The sequence below is a fragment of the Neltuma alba genome, unplaced genomic scaffold (genome assembly GCF_004799145.2).
Source record: "Neltuma alba isolate B1F8T4 unplaced genomic scaffold, ASM479914v2 tig00012563_pilon, whole genome shotgun sequence".
Classification (NCBI taxonomy): domain Eukaryota; kingdom Viridiplantae; phylum Streptophyta; class Magnoliopsida; order Fabales; family Fabaceae; genus Neltuma; species Neltuma alba.
The window spans coordinates 335,647-352,669 of record NW_021637018.1 but is presented as its reverse complement, the minus strand read 5'-3'; the positions used below and the strand labels follow the sequence as shown (position 1 = coordinate 352,669).

The 17,023-nt window shown below is 38.4% G+C and overlaps 3 protein-coding genes and 1 pseudogene across 7 annotated transcripts; 2 read left to right on the top strand and 2 right to left on the bottom strand.

Annotated features, from left to right (window-relative positions):
* Positions 1-2,696: 2,696 nt before the first annotated feature.
* On the top strand, positions 2,697-5,382 carry LOC114728609 (F-box/kelch-repeat protein At3g27150). 4 transcript variants are annotated; one of them, XM_028915525.1, is made up of 2 exons: positions 2,697-2,822; positions 3,847-5,382. In XM_028915525.1, exon 2 carries the CDS (start codon positions 4,002-4,004, stop codon positions 5,118-5,120), a length of 1,119 nt encoding a protein of 372 aa, XP_028771358.1. In that variant the 5' UTR covers positions 2,697-2,822; positions 3,847-4,001; the 3' UTR covers positions 5,121-5,382. The 4 variants fall into 4 exon arrangements, with proteins under 4 accessions (XP_028771358.1, XP_028771359.1, XP_028771356.1 ...); XM_028915526.1 differs by lacking the exon at positions 2,697-2,822 and adding an exon at positions 2,982-3,139; XM_028915523.1 differs by lacking the exon at positions 2,697-2,822 and adding an exon at positions 2,982-3,355.
* Positions 5,383-6,325: 943 nt separating this feature from the next.
* On the bottom strand, positions 6,326-9,946 carry LOC114728649 (60S ribosomal protein L17-2-like; annotated as a pseudogene).
* Positions 9,947-10,791: 845 nt separating this feature from the next.
* LOC114728624 (SWI/SNF complex component SNF12 homolog) lies at positions 10,792-13,679 on the top strand. 2 transcript variants are annotated; one of them, XM_028915546.1, is made up of 3 exons: positions 10,792-11,110; positions 11,197-12,881; positions 13,219-13,679. In XM_028915546.1, exons 2-3 carry the CDS (start codon positions 11,323-11,325, stop codon positions 13,289-13,291), a joined length of 1,632 nt encoding a protein of 543 aa, XP_028771379.1. In that variant the 5' UTR covers positions 10,792-11,110; positions 11,197-11,322; the 3' UTR covers positions 13,292-13,679. The 2 variants fall into 2 exon arrangements, with proteins under 2 accessions (XP_028771379.1, XP_028771378.1); XM_028915545.1 differs by having other exon boundaries at positions 10,792-12,881.
* Positions 13,680-14,373: 694 nt separating this feature from the next.
* Positions 14,374-15,897, bottom strand: LOC114728634 (cytochrome P450 94B3-like). Its single transcript, XM_028915555.1, has one exon. The coding sequence runs from the start codon at positions 15,895-15,897 to the stop codon at positions 14,380-14,382; it is 1,518 nt and encodes a 505-aa protein (XP_028771388.1). The 3' UTR covers positions 14,374-14,379.
* Positions 15,898-17,023: the final 1,126 nt, after the last annotated feature.

The window sequence follows — 17,023 nt, the reverse complement described above, 5'->3', positions numbered from 1 at the left end:
CTCGAACGAAACTCCAATTTTCTCCAATAGTGCACATGGGTTTTATATGAGAAAAGAGCACACCTAATATAATAACAACTCAGAGAGTACACTTATTTATTCTCTGATCCCCACCAACACACTGTACCAGAACCAATTCCTCCGACACGTAAACCTCATCAAAATACACTGTACACACGAACAGGAGTTATATTTCCTCCTTAAAAAATAATCTGGGATTGTTTTTTCAAAGGAGAAAACAAACTAAATATGAGCAAGTGACGATACTGTAAATCCTAGGCAGTAAAGTTAAAAGCTAACCTATTCTCTTATCTCTCTATTCCTTCATCTTTCGCAAGAGATCATGTGGGATTCACTGCATGAAGAAACGCGACTCAGTGCTGTAAATCCACTTTTCCCAGCGTCTGATCACCTCTCTGTGCCAGTCCCATTCGTGAAGCTACTATTCAAAAGATCAATCTTTTTTTCCTGCCCATATTTAAAACATAGGAAGATGCACATATATATCAACCCAAAAAGTGACCTTTCGGATCAATGACCTCCAAAAGACATAGTTTAATGAATCCTCCTCAAAAGCAATAGTATGCTTGAAAGAGAATGTGTAGGTACGTTGTTGTGAGTGTGTGTGTGTGTGTGTGTGTTTATATACAGTGAAAACACATAGCTTATTCCCTTCAGTTTTCTGTGGGCTGTGGACCGATCAACCTTTGTATATACAGTGCAGCTTAAGCCTTTGGCGGATCAAAGTGCTTTTCAATAAATTAAATATGAAAAGTAAAATCCACCACACTGTTGCTGTGGAATCACGACATGTAACCCTAGAGATTTAAATAAATTGGTTAGGGTAAACAGAAGAATATTATAAAACGAAGACTGTTTCAGTATGCCAATCGACTCCCACTTAGCAGGGCTAAGACATAGCATCTTTCTTTCCAATTCGTGGTCATTAAATTAACTAACCCTGTAGTGAATTATTAATCTTGATTAGAAAGGACTGAATATATATATGTGTGTGTGTAGGACCCTGATGCAGTAGATTAAATTATTTATTCCTTTATATATTTTATTCTCAAGGATTGTTTGTTTTGTCCTTGTACTTGAGAAATTACATCATATTTATGTATTTATATGTGAGGAGGGGAGTGATGTTTAAAGTTTAAACCTTTTTTTAAAATTTGTTTTTATAAATAAAAGGGGTTGGAAGGAATATGGCAACTACATCTGAAAAAGGTGAAGGCACTCACATCCCTTTCTGCTTTATATGTATAATTATTTATATGTCCAGTGTGTAAGTATATCATTAGAGCACAAAGTGAAAGTATAATGTTTTTAGAGTTAAGAGAAAGAAGATGGGCTTGCATTATAATTTATAAATGAAGCAGCTTTAATTAAAAAGCTTGTGCATTCCACGGCAGATCTTCGTCAAGACCCCAAAACATAAACATTAAAAACCTGCAGAGCCGGAAAAGAAAAAACAACAAAAGATATTATTTATTCCTCTACAAAGGAAAGTACCATTGTGTGCTAACATTTCACCACGATTCAAATTCATATTCTTCTGCATTAATTAATTAATTAATTGTTTGTTTGTTGTTTGATGGCTGTGTTTCTGCTGCGACACTATTAAAAAGCACTTACGCTATACTGATATATATATATATATATATATATATATATAAGTAATGAGTGTAATGGTATTGAAGGGTATCTAATTTGGTGACTCCATTTCCAAAAGAAAAGAACAAAGACTACAGCATCTGGGTCCACTAATAGTGATATGGTATCTTGTTCCCCTTGGAGATTAAATTCCTTCTGTTAAAAGTTTAAGTGTTAAATTTAGCAGTGAAATGAATAGGGGCGGCACCCAAGTTTTTTAAATTTTATTTTAATTAAATGGAAGATGCCACTATAAACTGAGGCTAGTGGTCCATGACAAGGTTATTGTGGCCCTTCCTTATTCATCAAGTGCATTTCTGTGAGTGTGATTGGAGAATCCTTCACCTTTTAGATCCCCCCTCTGTCCCCCCTGAACAACCTACGCTCTTGTGATTTTCTTTTTCAATTTTATTTTGAATTTAGTCATTAGGATTTTAATTGTTCATTTTAATTCATAGTCTCTTGTTGAACTGAGTCATTAGATAAAGTGATATTGTTCTGAAATCCAGACAATGTTACACTGCGGTGATAGATGATAAATCTACACACTCTGTTTTCTTATTGAAGATTTACCATGATCGTTTTTATTAACCTTGGCTTAGGGATCTATTCTAGTACAGCCATCTTCTGTCCTCTACCTTTTCTTGTTATTTCAGTACTCAAAATTCAAAATTCTTGAACACAAATTATCTCTGTGTTTCAAGCGAACTTAGGAGGCTATTAAATGTAATTTAATTCAATTTGTCTTGTTTAGACCATTGACTGGTGGTTTCCTTTGATTATCAAATGGTTAACGGAAGGAAAATGAAAGACGAAAAAATGGTGAGGTGGTGGAGTAGTAGAAAGCACATGACACTACTTACCTGGTAAACGGGGCACTTAATCCACATTAAGTGGCATATTAAATTAAAATAAAATTTGATTAATTTACATTAAGTGGCATATTAAATTAGAATAAAATTTGATTCTTGAAACGAGGGAGTAAGTGAGCAATTAGTATAAATTAATGAAGAAAGAGAAAGCAAAGGAGCAGAGAAAGTTTCATTGCCCCCATTTGATTTCTTTCTTTTCTCACATCGGACTGCTGAAGCAACATGGGAAGCTCAGCCACTGGCAAAGCACAGTTCTCTAAGCTGCAAACTTCTTTCTTCCTTTATCTGAATTGGGTAATAAAATAATGCTTTCTTCTGTTGTTGGTGTGGTTGATCATGATACTCACTCTCTCTATTTTAATTCCCAAGGACCAAACCCCTCCTGCTAAACTAAGCACCATTTTCCAGCAAATAGTGGGTGTCTTCATGTACCCTCTTTCTCTCTTTTCTCCGCTTCAATGGCCTCATAGCCTTTTTTTTTTCCCCCTTTTTTCTTTTCCTTCTCCTTCTTCACTCTCTCCCTCTTCTCATATAGCCTCAGGCTCACATGTCTCTGCTGCGAGGAGCAGAGGGAGAGAGGAGCAACCTCGCCAAACTGCTCCTTTTCTGTTGTAAGAGTTGATAGATGATTTTATTTATTTGCTGCTTTGCTTGAGTCGGATTCTCCACCGGTTGTTGATTGATTTTTGGGCTCTGAGATTCTGAGGGAAGGCATGCAGCCAATGCTTCACTGCTTCCTTATCTCCCACTTTGAATCAAATTTGAAGTCTCTAGTCTCTCCTGTTTCTTCCAAGAGTGTGCCCGATTGTGTTATTAATCTCTGAACGGTAATCAACCCAGAATGTAAAGTTTGTTGCTTTTATTCCCGGGCCATGCTCATCTGGGGAACCTTCTCTTTGGAATTATGGATAATTGAGATTCAGTTCCAGCCACCTCGATAGTCAAAACTATGTCCAGTAGAAGATAATGTTCTAAATTCTAATACTGTTTGTTGTCTGTTCTCGAGGTTAATATTTACAGCTTTTTATGTTTTTCCCTTTGAATTTGATTTGATTGTACAACCCTTCAAACAGAAATTGATACTTAAATGTCGAACATAGTGGGCAATTCAATTTCCGTTCTCCTCTACTTCTGGTTGTGTGGAATAGCCCTGCTCAAACTCTGAGGGGTCTAGTTTTCATTTTCATTTTAATGTTCCAATCTACTCAAGAGTCAGTCAAATATTAAATGCTTCGGTGTGTTTTTATTCTCAAAGTGCAAGCTAGTGATCAATGCTTTATGCCTTCCCTTGACTTTTTTTTTAACCCCCCATTTACAGGTACATAACTAGAAGGTGAAAAGAAAGTTTCTTTATCCAAAGAGAATCTGAGTGCGGGGAATGGAAGTACACTAGAATAGCAGTACCTCTCAGAAGTACCGAATACTAAGAGATAGCTTCTGGGCGAGTTCCCACAATCTCCTATCACAGAGAAGATGAAGGTTCTTGAGAACGCCGGCGAGGGTTCACCTGAGGAAGTATCTCAGGATGCAGATTATGTGTATGTTCCGTGCCTTAGCGACGAGCTAGAAAACGTGGTCTTTGCCAGATTTCCAAGAGCAGAGTACTGGAAACTGGGCTTTCTGAACAAGAGGTTATTGAGTCTGGTTAAGAGTGGTGAAATCTACAAAATCAGGAAAGAAATGAAAATCAAAGAGCCATCTGTGTTCATGCTTGCGAGTGGAGACACGAACTGGTGGACATTTGACAGGAAATTCCAGTCCCGCCGGAAGCTCCCTATCATTCCATCAGATTACAATTTTGAGTATGGAGACAAAGAGTCATTTTCTGCTGGGACCCATCTTTTTGTTTCTGGAAAAGAGATCGAAGGAGCTGTTGTTTGGCGATATGAGTTAGCGGCAAACCAATGGTTCAAGGGCCCTTCCATGATCACCCCAAGGTGTCTCTTTGCCTCGGCCACCTGTGGCAACTTCGCTTTCATAGCAGGCGGTCTTGAAACAGAGACCTGTAAGCTGATCCTGAATTCTGCTGAGAAATACGATTCAGAGACCAAGTCCTGGGAACGCCTCCCTAATATGATCCGAAGGAGGAAGCTCTGTTCAGGCTGTTGCATGGACAATAAGTTCTATGTAATGGGAGGACTGGACGAGAACCAGAAAGAGCTCAAGTGTGGGGAGTACTTCGACCAAGAGACAAAAACATGGACTCTAGTTCCAAACATGCTGAAAGATATTCCTCTGTCGATTTCACAATCTCCACCCCTGATCGCTGTTGCCAACAACGAGCTTTACTCGTTGGACGCCTGTTCCAATGAGCTTAAGGTGTACGAGAAGGAAAGCAACTCGTGGATGAAACTGGGACCAGTTCCAGTTAGAGCCGATGCTCAGAAAGGCTGGGGCGTGGCATTCAAGTCTCTGGGGAATGAGCTGCTTCTGATTGGTGCAACCTCTGTGTCGGCTTCGGAGCGAGCCTTGACTATATACACTTGCAGCCCTGATCCAGCCATGGAGAAGCTGAAGTGGAGGCAAATCGAATGTGGCGGCGGCACCAAGCTTAACCCCTTTATTCGTAACTGTGCTGTCATGGTAGCTTGAAGTTTGAACTGTTGAGTAATAAGCAGAGTCATAAGTCGTCTTTCCATTCCTTTAGCGAGTCTAACCGAGTTGTCACTTTCTGAAACTATGAAAAGAGTCGGATGTTTTCTTTTCTTTTCTGTTTTTGCTTGGTCGAAAACTTGAAGTGTTAAGGATGCTTTTTGAGGTACCTTTTTCTTTTCATTTTCGACTCTGCAGGATAGTGAAACTGACATATACTATCCATTGTTGGAATATGGAAACGAAAACTAGTTGGATGGTCTTCGGTTGGTGTCATTTTGTATATCTCTTTTGTTAGAGCGGCTCCCTTCCTGGGCAATACCAGACGTGAGTCTCTGGTCGGAATATAATTTTATGCTTTAAATGCTTCATCACTTGAAGCCAGACTGAAAATTGTTGAGGCAGCATCTCTTTAGGCCAGGTGACCATCATAGCAAGTCACGGGACTCCATGGGGTGACTGGTTCATGGTATCTTGACGAAAGAACCATGACTGTTTTATTCGGTGCACAGAGATGTTACTGCCTCCTCTTTAGTGCTTCACTTGAAGTATTAATATTTTTCATTGGCTATTTATATTTAATTATAAAACTTCTAAACTCGATAAGTACCAATAACTATTTATTCAGTTAATATAAAACTTATTTAACTAATTAATTAGATTAAAAAAATTAAATAAGTTGATTAATTATAAAAAATATACATGTTTTTCTTAAAAATATTATAATCATCTATCTTAATATTTTTTTTCTTTTACATTTAATTACTGTTGAGAGAGTATCATATGGATAATTTAAAAAAATTTAATAAATATGAAAAATAAATTTTATATTTAAAACTAAATCTAACTTAACAGTTAGATTATATATTTAAAATCGGAGAAATATTATATATATAAAGCAGAGACTAACATCTGTACGCAGAGATGTTACTACTTCTCAGACCTCCACTTTATAACACATTTTACCTAAAATATTAATTTTTTATTTGAAAATAATTTTAAAAATTTTAAAACAATTTCTTAATTTAGATAAAGTTGTCAAAAGATCGTTGTAAAACAATTTGGGCGAGTAATTCTTTGTCGGGTCCTATTGGGTTTCCAACAACAATCCAATCTGCCCCAACTTTAATGGCGAAACCGTCGAACCACCAGTAATTCAATGTTCAGCACTCAGCGCAAGACAGACTAGGAGCTAGGAAGCAGTATCTGTCCAGAAACCAGATCCTTCACATCGATATACCGTACATGAAAGATAACAACGGAACAAAATTGGATCATTGGGAGCCGTCAATGTGAAATTGTGGATGCCAGGTGTAGAGGTACAAGCCCAAATGAGCTGATGAAAATTAAAGGACACAAAAAACGCAATCATTCTGAAGCTGCGGATCTCAAGAACAAGCGCCAGAGTGAACAGGTCTACGAGCTCTTGGCTCCGGGAGCCAGCTGTGTCTCGGGCTGCGTCACGGATCAATGCATCAGTTCAGCCATAACGCAGCTTTGATTGACACAAACGCAACTCAACAACCAAATGAACCTCGGAAAACTACTACTACTTACGGTCAACAACTAAAAAATACTCCCACCGTTACTTATTATAACAGACATTTGATATTTATAGTATGTTTTTTATAAAAAACACTTAAAAGTTGTTTCTATTTTTTTTTGATTTTTTATTTTACCCCTATTTATTTGTCTCCAACTCATATTCTTTCTTCCTCTCACTTCTCTTTTTTTAATAATTTAATTATTCTCTTTCATATTTCTCTCCTTATTAATAAGAGCATTGTTGGAAAAAAAATTATACTTTTTACATATTAATTGCCCTCAACTAATTTTAAACTGTTTTTTTATCAACGTAATTTAGTTATTTGTCTCTTATAATAAGGAACAAAGGGAGTATGTAATAGTAAAAAATTACTCTACTATCATATAGATTAAAAAAATCCTAAATTTTATTAATTTTTATTTAAAATTTAATGACTTTTTAACTTTATTCCTATTTAATACTACTCTGTTCCTTATTATAAAATCTTTTTAACTAAATTACGCGATTTAAGAAAACAGTTAAAATAAATTAAAAACAATTAATATGTAAGCAAATACAATTTTTTTACACCCCTATATGTAAATGGGTAGATGTGAGAGAGTAATAATGAGACAAATGAAAAAAAAATTTATTAAATGCATTAAACTAGAGGTAAAATAGATAATAATATATTAAATATTAAGACAAATTCAAAAAGAATCTTATAAAAAGGAACAAACCTATTCAAAAAATTAAATTTTATAATAAGAGACGGAGGGAGTATATATTATATTTTATATAAACAAAATCAATACAATAATAAATGAGGGGTAAAATTGTACATCCATATAAAAAATTTCTCTCAATACTTTATAAATAAGATTAAAAAATATTTTTTTTCGTACTCTATAAATAGGATCGGAGGAGTAAATAGCATTCAGAAAACCAGCTTTATAGCGTCCAATGCATCGGTTTGGCACACTAATTACTACCAAAAAATATTTTTATATTAGTTTAAAGTATTAGGTACTTTTTTTTTTTTGAGCAAGTATTAGGTACTATTATTGGAAAAATATTTTATAACGATGAATGTAATTTAACCCTATAATAAATATGAACAACAAATACCATACAGACCAGTAACAAGAGATTAATAACAATTTCATCAGCGAGTTGACACTTAGACAAAGAGGCCAAATAAAAAAATTAACAGTCAGGGGATCTATGGCTATTGTTAAGAGTACTTTTTTGAAATATTTTTTTGTAAATTAAGATAAATTTTTTCACATTTTTATTTCCTATATCATAAAATTACTCATATAGTTTTGTTGTTATTCAAACATTCCTAAACAATTCAAACACTGAGCAAAATAAGATGCATCAGTTCAGCTATACCTATAACATCACGATAGTAGTAATTAAGTGACATGGGTTATGTCATTGGCATATGGCCAAGTAACGGACAGAACTGTCAAAAGCCATGAGCACCTCAGGGGCCACGTTAAATTAATCATTACTTTACGACATGTAATCTAATTTCTAATTTAAAATACAACAACGAAAATAAATGAGTACCTCCTTCTTGACCGGCTCCTCCTTTTCAGACAAGATCAGCTCAATGTGGCAGGGTGATGACATGTACGACGCACAAAGAATGGAAGAAAACATACCATACAGTAAAACCTACGACCTAACTCCCACACTCTCATCCTCTACTTTCTTTTCCCCTTAAATAGAAAATTGAAGTAAGAAAACTCACGGTTAATTCTCCCATGAGCACGGTAGGTACGGCGCCTCTGTTTCCGATCTTGATTTACCTGAATGTGGGAAATGCATAGTGCATCTGCATCAAGACCTTTCACCTGCACGTGGATCAGATATTCAGTAACAGTTACGCGGGGGAATATTTCAATATGCGTTTGTGTGATGTACGCATTCACATCGTTAAATAATCTGTATGCCAAAATCCACCAGGGAATATAACTTACTTCCGCTTCAGCATTTTTCAAGAGATCAAGGATAAACTTGGCGGATTTGACAGGCCAGCGTCCTTGACCATGTGAATGACGGTTTCTGGCTTGAGCAGCGCGACCTACTCCCCCAAAATACAGTCGAAAGGGAATTGCTTATCTGTGAGCAGTAACATCTTCCAGATACCTTTTAGCCTTTCCCAAGGGCAACTTCCCGATTGCGAAGGCTGTCTCCCTTGTGTTCTGCACAAAAAGTTAAAATTCACATCCACATATTGAATGGATGCACCCCAGAATTCAGCACAAATGTGGACACATAATTCCTCCACCGAAAACAGGAGGACCAACGAATAGTTTTACTCTTTCAGCTATATTCTGCCTACACAATTCCATGCCGGAAACACGTCTACCATATAACACGACTGCTGAATTGTGATTATGAACCAACATTTTCTATTTTCCGTTACGAATGAAAGGATTTTATCATTTACGGTAATTATATCTTCTCTACCGAAAGGAGAAGTTTACTCTGCAGTTATACATTTTAGAGAGACCTATTCGAACCACAACTAAACCCTACTGCTGCCGTCCAACGTTAAAATATAGAGACAGAGAAACATCAAAACGCATCAGACATCTTTTTTTGCTGGGTAACAAAACGGGTCAAGGACCCCACTTTACGTCAGATGGTACAAAGCCTCGAATAGGCGGTGCCATGTTTATCAGCTTTCAAAATTGGAATAAAATCAGGTGGGGGATCATGAAGAATGTGCTGTCCTAAGCAGAGATGAAGAGCATATGAAGCTAGGACGAATCAAACATTGTTGATGATAGAAAAGATAAAGGATTAAGTTGTTAAATGCATTAACTTAGTGTGTCCACATTGTCTTATTTGAGTCGGAATATACCTTAAAATGAACTCTGAGATTTAAACCTCGGGCTTTGCATGCTGTGTCAATGGCATAACGGGATCAGAGTCAACAATTGCCCCATGTCATGTTAATTTCAAGCGCGATTCCGAATCATCAAATCCGAGAGTGCAACTTAAACAAAGCGCCCCCTTTCATTATCCATACAATAACCGCACAATAATGGCCAAAGAAAATCAACAACAATAACAATAAAAGTTCGCAAGGGAAAAATTGAAAATACTTACACTTGGTGGGATTGTCAGGCTCTCTCGAGTATTTCACCTGGAACAAGAAAATTGAATCAAACGAACGACAAATGCAACTAATCTAAAAGACGAAGGTGCAAAGACAGTAGGATTAGGGAGCGAGATGAAGGTACCATTTTCGCGGCAGGGCGAAGAGTGTGAGGTTTTGAGCACGATCAGTTTGATAGGTTCTTCGGAGGCAAAAGGGGTTCAAGTGTTGCTGGGCGGGAGCTAACAAGATTAGGCTTTTCTGAGTTTCTCATTTCCCGCCCTAGCTATTTCCAATGTGGATATGACCCAGATTAACATTGTTCTATCGCTGACTTATTTAATACTCCTCCGATTTTTAATATAAGACCCATTTAATTAATTTGATTAGATTAAGAAAGTTAGGTAAGTTAGTTAATTATAAAAAAAGTGACACATTTTTCCTAAAACACCATAATCATCTTTCTTAATATTCCCTCTCCCTCTTCTACTTGGTTATGGTTGAGGGAGTATCCATAGGGATAATTTAGAGAAAATTAATAAATATGAGAAATGGGTCTTATATTTAGGACCAAAACCAACTCAAGAATTGAGTCCTATATTAAGGACCGGAGGATTATTTATATAAAGTCACTATGTTTGAAAATTTTTAAATCTATATCTGTATATTAAAAAAAAAAAAATATGTAGCAAGCTTTGTGATCAATTGGTCTCTTGCTTGCTTTAATTGTTTTTTTGTAAAGAAATGGAACATAAAGCCCAGTTCTGTAATTTCATTTTTAATCTTTTATGCGCTAGTTCTTCAACCCCACTCTTTTGCAATATTCAGATCTAAAATCATAAATTTGATTAGTTTAGCCCCATGTACTTGAAAAAATATTAAAAATATATGGTTACCAAATATTCAATAAACATGAGAATTATAAGAGGTTTAACAATTGCAATTGACATATTACTTCGGCATAAAAAACCGCACATGGAAACGACGCCGTCAAGAGAATCTTCAGAATGGAACGCTGACCAACTTTAATCTGCAATTTGGTCATTTCCTAACCCTAGCCACCGCCACCATCGACCTCCCGGAAGGCCGACTCTGTTTCGGAGCTTGAACTCACGGCCACTGCCTCGCTCTTTCTTTCGTCAGTTCTCCCTCATTGGAGCTTTCTGTTCATTCTATCAAATCTGGAATCTAAGAGTGTAAGAGCAACCGAAGCTCCTAATTATTGGGGTTTCCTCTACCTGGCTGGTGCCCCGAAGGGTTGGCTCGTGCACATAGACTTACTGTATTGGTCGGTCTTTGGATCTTCTATGGCCAGATCTCCTGGACCTTTGTCCACGACTTTCTGAAAAGGTAAAATCCTAATTGATTCAGATTTAGTCATTTTGGATTTTTCGCCTGCAAATGCCAATTTCGTGATTCTGGAGGTTATGACCTAGGTGCTTGGATCTGCTTCGTATGCCATTGCTTTGCCCATTAATATCTCCAGGTAAAGTTACAATCTTTTAAAGGGGTCCTGGAGCTTTTTGGCACTTGGTTGTCTAGTTGATTAGAGTAAGATAGCGATGTCTGTGAACAATAATAACCCGCCTAAGAGCCTTGGGGCCTCTTCATCATCATTTGGCAATGCGGGAATTGGATCCTCTTCTATTCCTGGAAATCCTGGGTTTCCGCAGGCGCAGGCGCAAGCACAGCTTGCGGCTAGTTTTCAAGGTCAGTTTCAGCTGTCCCAAGCTCATGCTAATGCTATTGCCCAAGCTCAGTCAAAGTCTCAAGCTCACGCCCAAGCTGCGCATGCTCAGCTTCAGGCTCACTTGCAAGCTCAAGGTTTGTCTCTTAATCCTAGCCAGTCAGGTGCATTTGGGAATTTAGGGGTGTCACCTCCCTCCTTTTCAACACCTGGCAATTCAAGTGCAAAGCGCCTCGCGTTAAAACCCCCAATTCGCCCGATTGGATTTTCCCCAACTAACACTGCGTCAACTTTAAGACCCATGGAACTCACGCCTGCTGCTCGAAGAAAGAAGCAGAAACTCCCTGAGAAGCAGCTTCAAGATAAAGTGGCCGCAATTCTGCCAGAGTCTGCTCTTTACACCCAGCTTCTTGAGTTTGAATCTCGGGTTGATGCTGCACTTGCCAGGAAGAAGGTTGACATCCAAGAAGCCCTCAAAACCCCACCTTGTATTCAGAAAACTCTTCGCATCTATGTATTTAACACTTTTGCTAATCAAGTACGTACAATTCCCAAGAAGCCAAATGCTGAGCCTCCTACATGGACTCTTAAGATTGTGGGGAGAATATTGGAAGATGGTGTAGATCCTGATCAGCCAGGAGTAGTTCAGAGGTCTAACCCCAATTATCCAAAATTCTCATCTTTCTTTAAAAGAGTAACCATTTCTTTGGATCAGAGGCTCTATCCTGATAGTCATATTATTATGTGGGAGAATGCTAGGTCTCCTGCTCCTCATGAGGGTTTTGAAGTGAAGAGAAAAGGGGACAAGGAATTTACTGTGAATATACGGTTGGAAATGAATTATGTACCTGAAAAGTTTAAGCTTTCTCCAGCATTGGTAGAAGTTCTTGGTATTGAGGTTGATACCCGCCCAAGAATTGTTGCTGCAATCTGGCATTATGTAAAGGCCCGGAAATTACAGAGCCCAAATGACCCTTCTTTCTTTTTCTGTGACCCGGCTCTTCAGAAAGTATTTGGGGAAGAAAAGATGAAGTTTACCATGGTTTCACAGAAGATATCGCAGCATCTATTCTCTCCACAACCTATACTTTTGGAGCACAGGATCAAGCTCTCAGGAAATAGTCCTGCAGCAAGTGCTTGTTATGATGTGATGGTTGATGTCCCTTTCCCTATTCAGAGGGAGCTGTCTGCATTATTGGCCAATGTGGAGAAGAACAAAGAGATTGAAGCCTGTGATGAATCAATATGCGCAATCATAAGAAAAATACATGAACACCGTAAGAGACGGGCATTCTTTCTGGGGTTTAGCCAATCTCCTGTGGAATTCATAAATGCTTTGATTGAATCTCAAAGCAGGGATCTAAAACTTGTGGCTGGGGAACCCAGTCGCAATGCAGAAAAAGAGCGTAGATCAGATTTCTTCAACCAACCATGGTAAGCTCATCAGCTTTCTCCTGTATAACTTTACTCTTTTATTGTCTCAATTTTATTATGTTTCTTTTGATTACACTTCACTCTTTCCATTGATTACCTTGTGTCGGAGTGATCTATACTATATAATTGGAACGGTGGAACTGCATTTTTAGTTGGATGTATCATTTATAAACATCCAAAACCGTCCCCCCCTTTTTTTCCAAGTCATGACTTTAAATGCATGCTGGCAACTTTTTGTTCCTGGGCAACGTTAAATTAGGCGTCATTGCTTTGGTTGAATTCATTATATATTGCCGATCAGTAGTTGAGTTGTGTCTTTCTTTGGCAACTTGAACAGGGTTGAAGATGCTGTTATCCGCTATTTGAATCGCAAACCAGCTGCAGGAAGTGAAGCTCCAGGTAGTACATGACACCAGGTATATTAAGGGTTCCATAAACGTCGTTGTCTGTATCAATTTCCCCTTTTGTGGGGTAGCTAGTATACCTTTCTGTATCCATGTTTACGAAGAATGCTGCTCCACTATGATACAAAACATGTTTTGTAATTGATTTGGGCACTAGTATAGTCGACAGACTTGTGGTGCTGATAATTTTTTATTAGGCTACAAGTATTACAACAGTCACATTTCTCTGCTCTGTGCCTCACGGTGGTGTTCGTTGGTGGGTAAGTTCACGCTTGACTCGATAACTATTTGTAAGGGGCTGGATAAGGAGGATCGGTGGGTGTATAGAATCTTGGATTTTGTAATTGACAGCTTTGTTAACAATGCACGCCATATGTCTGCTTGCTCCTTGCAATGATGTGACGAGATTGATGTTTCATTGTTCGCAAGTCTCATTGGTTCAACAATGGATTTGACAAGTGTCTACCCGTCAGAATAATAATTATTTATTAATTGGGCATTTCGTGAGGCTTAAAACATTAATAGTAATGTATTTCCTTTTCAACGAAATAGTGGTGCTTTAAGAGTTAAATTGATTCAGCTAAAAAAAAAGAAGGGTTAAATTGATTGAACTCTCCAAAGGGCATATGGGTAAGCTCGTCAACCCGTCAGGGTCAAATTGCCAAGGTATCAAGCGATCTAAGTTTCTCATAGGGAACAAAAAGATATTATAGTTTTAACAGAATTAAAAATAACGATAATGAAGTTCTGATGGCTGACAGTTAGTACGGTCTCTATTTGAATATGATACTATTATGCCTTGTGAAGATCATTGCATGTGAAATAATCAAACTTTGGACTCGCTGAAGCAATATTCTGACCATAGTTTATTAAACAAAAGATTAAGCGCCATCCGCTCAGCAAAGCATGGCGAATGACTGGAAGAAAGCGTGCAACTTGCCTCGTATAAAATTGTTTACACTTTTAAGAATAATTTTCTTCTTCTATGCTACAAAGAAGTATTAAACCCATCACATAGTTGACCGACAACCATTGACTCTCCTTAATGTCCCGGTTTATTCAAAATAAAATAGAATTCAGCCCATTTTAAGTGGTCACCGATCAGCTTCCTTCTCCCTCTTGCAAATCAATACACTGAGGCCGCCGGCCATCTGTGCCGTCAGAAGTGGCACCAATAAAGGCTTGTCCGGCCTAATCCGCTGGATTCTGAATCTCCGGAGAATGGAAACCACCACATGCTTCATCTGTATAAAAGCCATCTCTTTCCCGAGACACACTCTGGGACCAGCGTGGAATATAGGAAATTTGAAAGGAGACACCTTTGTCATTGTTCTTTCGACGCTGTCTCTCTCAACGAACCAACGGTCCGGTCTAAACTCCAGCCGGTTCTCCCCCCACAATGCCTCCATCCTCCCCATCCCATAAGGAAAATACGTGACTCTATCTCCTGCCTTCACCACGGTGCCATCAGGCAACAAATCATCGACTATGGCATGCTTAGAATCCCAGGCCACGGGTGGGTACAACCTCATTGACTCACACAAACATGCCTTTAAAAACTTCAATTTCTCCAGTGATTCATACTCTAATGCCTCCTCCACATTGACTTGCTGTGTCTCTTCCACAACCTGCTCCTCCACTTCTGGATGCTGAGAAAGTAACCAGAAGAACCACGTCATAGCTGCCGACGTGGTATCTCTGCCCGCCATCATAAAACTTATCAGCATGTCTCTGATCATGTCCTCTTCGTAACCTCGACATATGAGACGTGACAAGAGATCTTCACGCCCCTCGTTCATTTTTCTCATCATCATCTTCTTCCTCTCTCGAATCAGTTCCATCACATGGCTCCTAACTTTTCCCACAGCCTCTTTAAGCCTTCGTTCAGATCCAATCCCGACCCATCTCTTCACCTTCCATATCACAAACAAAGGCGCCGCTCCTCGTCGGGCAGATATCTCCGAGGCGACGTCGAAAGCTTTGACGAGAGGTGAAACAGGTACAGAAGGATCCAGGCAACAAACTTGAACCCCTAACGTGATTTTACAAATCACATTGAAGGAGAATCTAGCCAGCAACTCCTGCAAGTCCACCGCTTGTTCCTTCACACACAAAGCCTCCATCACCGGAAGAAGCCTCTCACGCGCCTCCTCCTCCAACGTGTGGATCACAAATGTCCTCAGTGACCTTCCAGTGAACTCATGGGCGGCTAGTTTACGTTGGGTCCGCCAAAGATCGCCGTCCACGTTGAATATTCCGTGTCCGAGAAAGTCACCGAGGATGTCGGTGAAGGGCTTGCCTTTTGGGAAGTTAAGGAAGTTGGTTTTGAGGATGTACTCAACGTTATGTGGGTTAGCAGTGATAATGGTCCTCGGTGCACCTAAGCGGTGTACGTGGATGGTGTTGGTGGGAGAGTGCGAGAGGAGGTGAGTGTACCAATGGAGGAGACGGTTACGGTTGGCGTAGAAGGAGATGAGGCAACCGATGAGAGGGTAGGTCGGAGGGCCGTGGTGAGTTGGGCTATTTCGGTGCCGGAGTTGAAGCAGTGCTATGCAGAAAAGGATGAAAAAGGAGAGAATGAGCAAGAGAGGATGGGGGAAATGGAGAAGCATGGTTATGATTATTCTGATCGTATGAATGGTATGTTAGTCCCACAGTAGCATTAAGATAAGCTCTTATGGTCAAAAAACAAAAAAATAAAAAAGACTTGACTCTATGGAGCCTGTCCACCATCTAGAAGGAAACTGGGTTTCTTCTTTTTTACGTTAATTAACTAACTTTTTTTTTTTTTGGGGGTTATTGGAACTATGGTGTTTGAACTTTCTCTTGAAGCTTATTCTGTTCTTTGAATATATGTACTAATCTAAGGGTTTTCTATAGTTTCAACAAAAAAGGGGCAGACTTTATCATATTGGGCATTTATTAGTTTTTGGTAGAAATCTTTTTATGTCCATGTAGAACTTGAAATCAACTTGTTCAAAATGACGGTAATAGCATTGACTCTGCTAAAGCATTTTACATTTCATAATACAAACTGATATTCATCCTAGCAACATCCCTCCCAACACCTAATTTAATAAACTCACAGGCTTGTGAAATTGATTTTGATCGATCAGTTTTGTTCTTGACAGAACTCTTCAAACTTTGTCAGGACATTGATCTTCTTTAGTGTTAATTATATAATCAATGTTCCAACATGAAATAAAATGAGAAATTAAAAGACAAACTAGATCAACTTGATCAAGTCCCTGCGAAGGTATTATTGAAACGATATGCAGGTAGTAATATAAGATTTTCATGAACTACAACTTGATCTCTTGAAGTGAAGCAGTACGTTTCTCGCGGACTGCAACTTGATGGGTTACTTTGAGATCAGTTAAATAGAATCATCAAACCCAACCAAAAAAACACAGGCACGAATAAAAAATCAATAAAAACCAGTCAAGTCACCGATTTGGGTAGAATATAAAAGCTACGAGTTCCCAACTTAAAGAATGGATTTTATATAATTAAGAACTTTATTAGGACAGGGACTGACTATCATTTTAAATACAGGGTAAACAAAAAAGGCTTTGTCGTGAAGAATCGATTCATTGATTCCCATAGTTATTTTCGAACAGACATAAGTAGGGGCAACAAATAAAACTACACTCAGAAGACTCCAAGTCCATTGTGATTTTGTAATATATTATGAAACCACATGATCAAGGACGCAAATTTTAAATCTTAAATTGAGTA

What these genes read in the sequence shown, in the direction of transcription:
- LOC114728609 (XM_028915525.1), top strand. Translation starts at nt 4,002, where the DNA reads ATGAAGGTTCTTGAGAACGCCGGCGAGGGTTCACCTGAGGAAGTATCT.
- LOC114728624 (XM_028915546.1), top strand. Translation starts at nt 11,323, where the DNA reads ATGTCTGTGAACAATAATAACCCGCCTAAGAGCCTTGGGGCCTCTTCA. An exon ending in GATTTCTTCAACCAACCATG is followed by an intron (nt 12,882 to 13,218) that starts GTAAGCTCATCA and finishes CAACTTGAACAG; the next exon opens with GGTTGAAGATGCTGTTATCC.
- LOC114728634 (XM_028915555.1), bottom strand. Translation starts at nt 15,897, where the DNA reads ATGCTTCTCCATTTCCCCCATCCTCTCTTGCTCATTCTCTCCTTTTTC.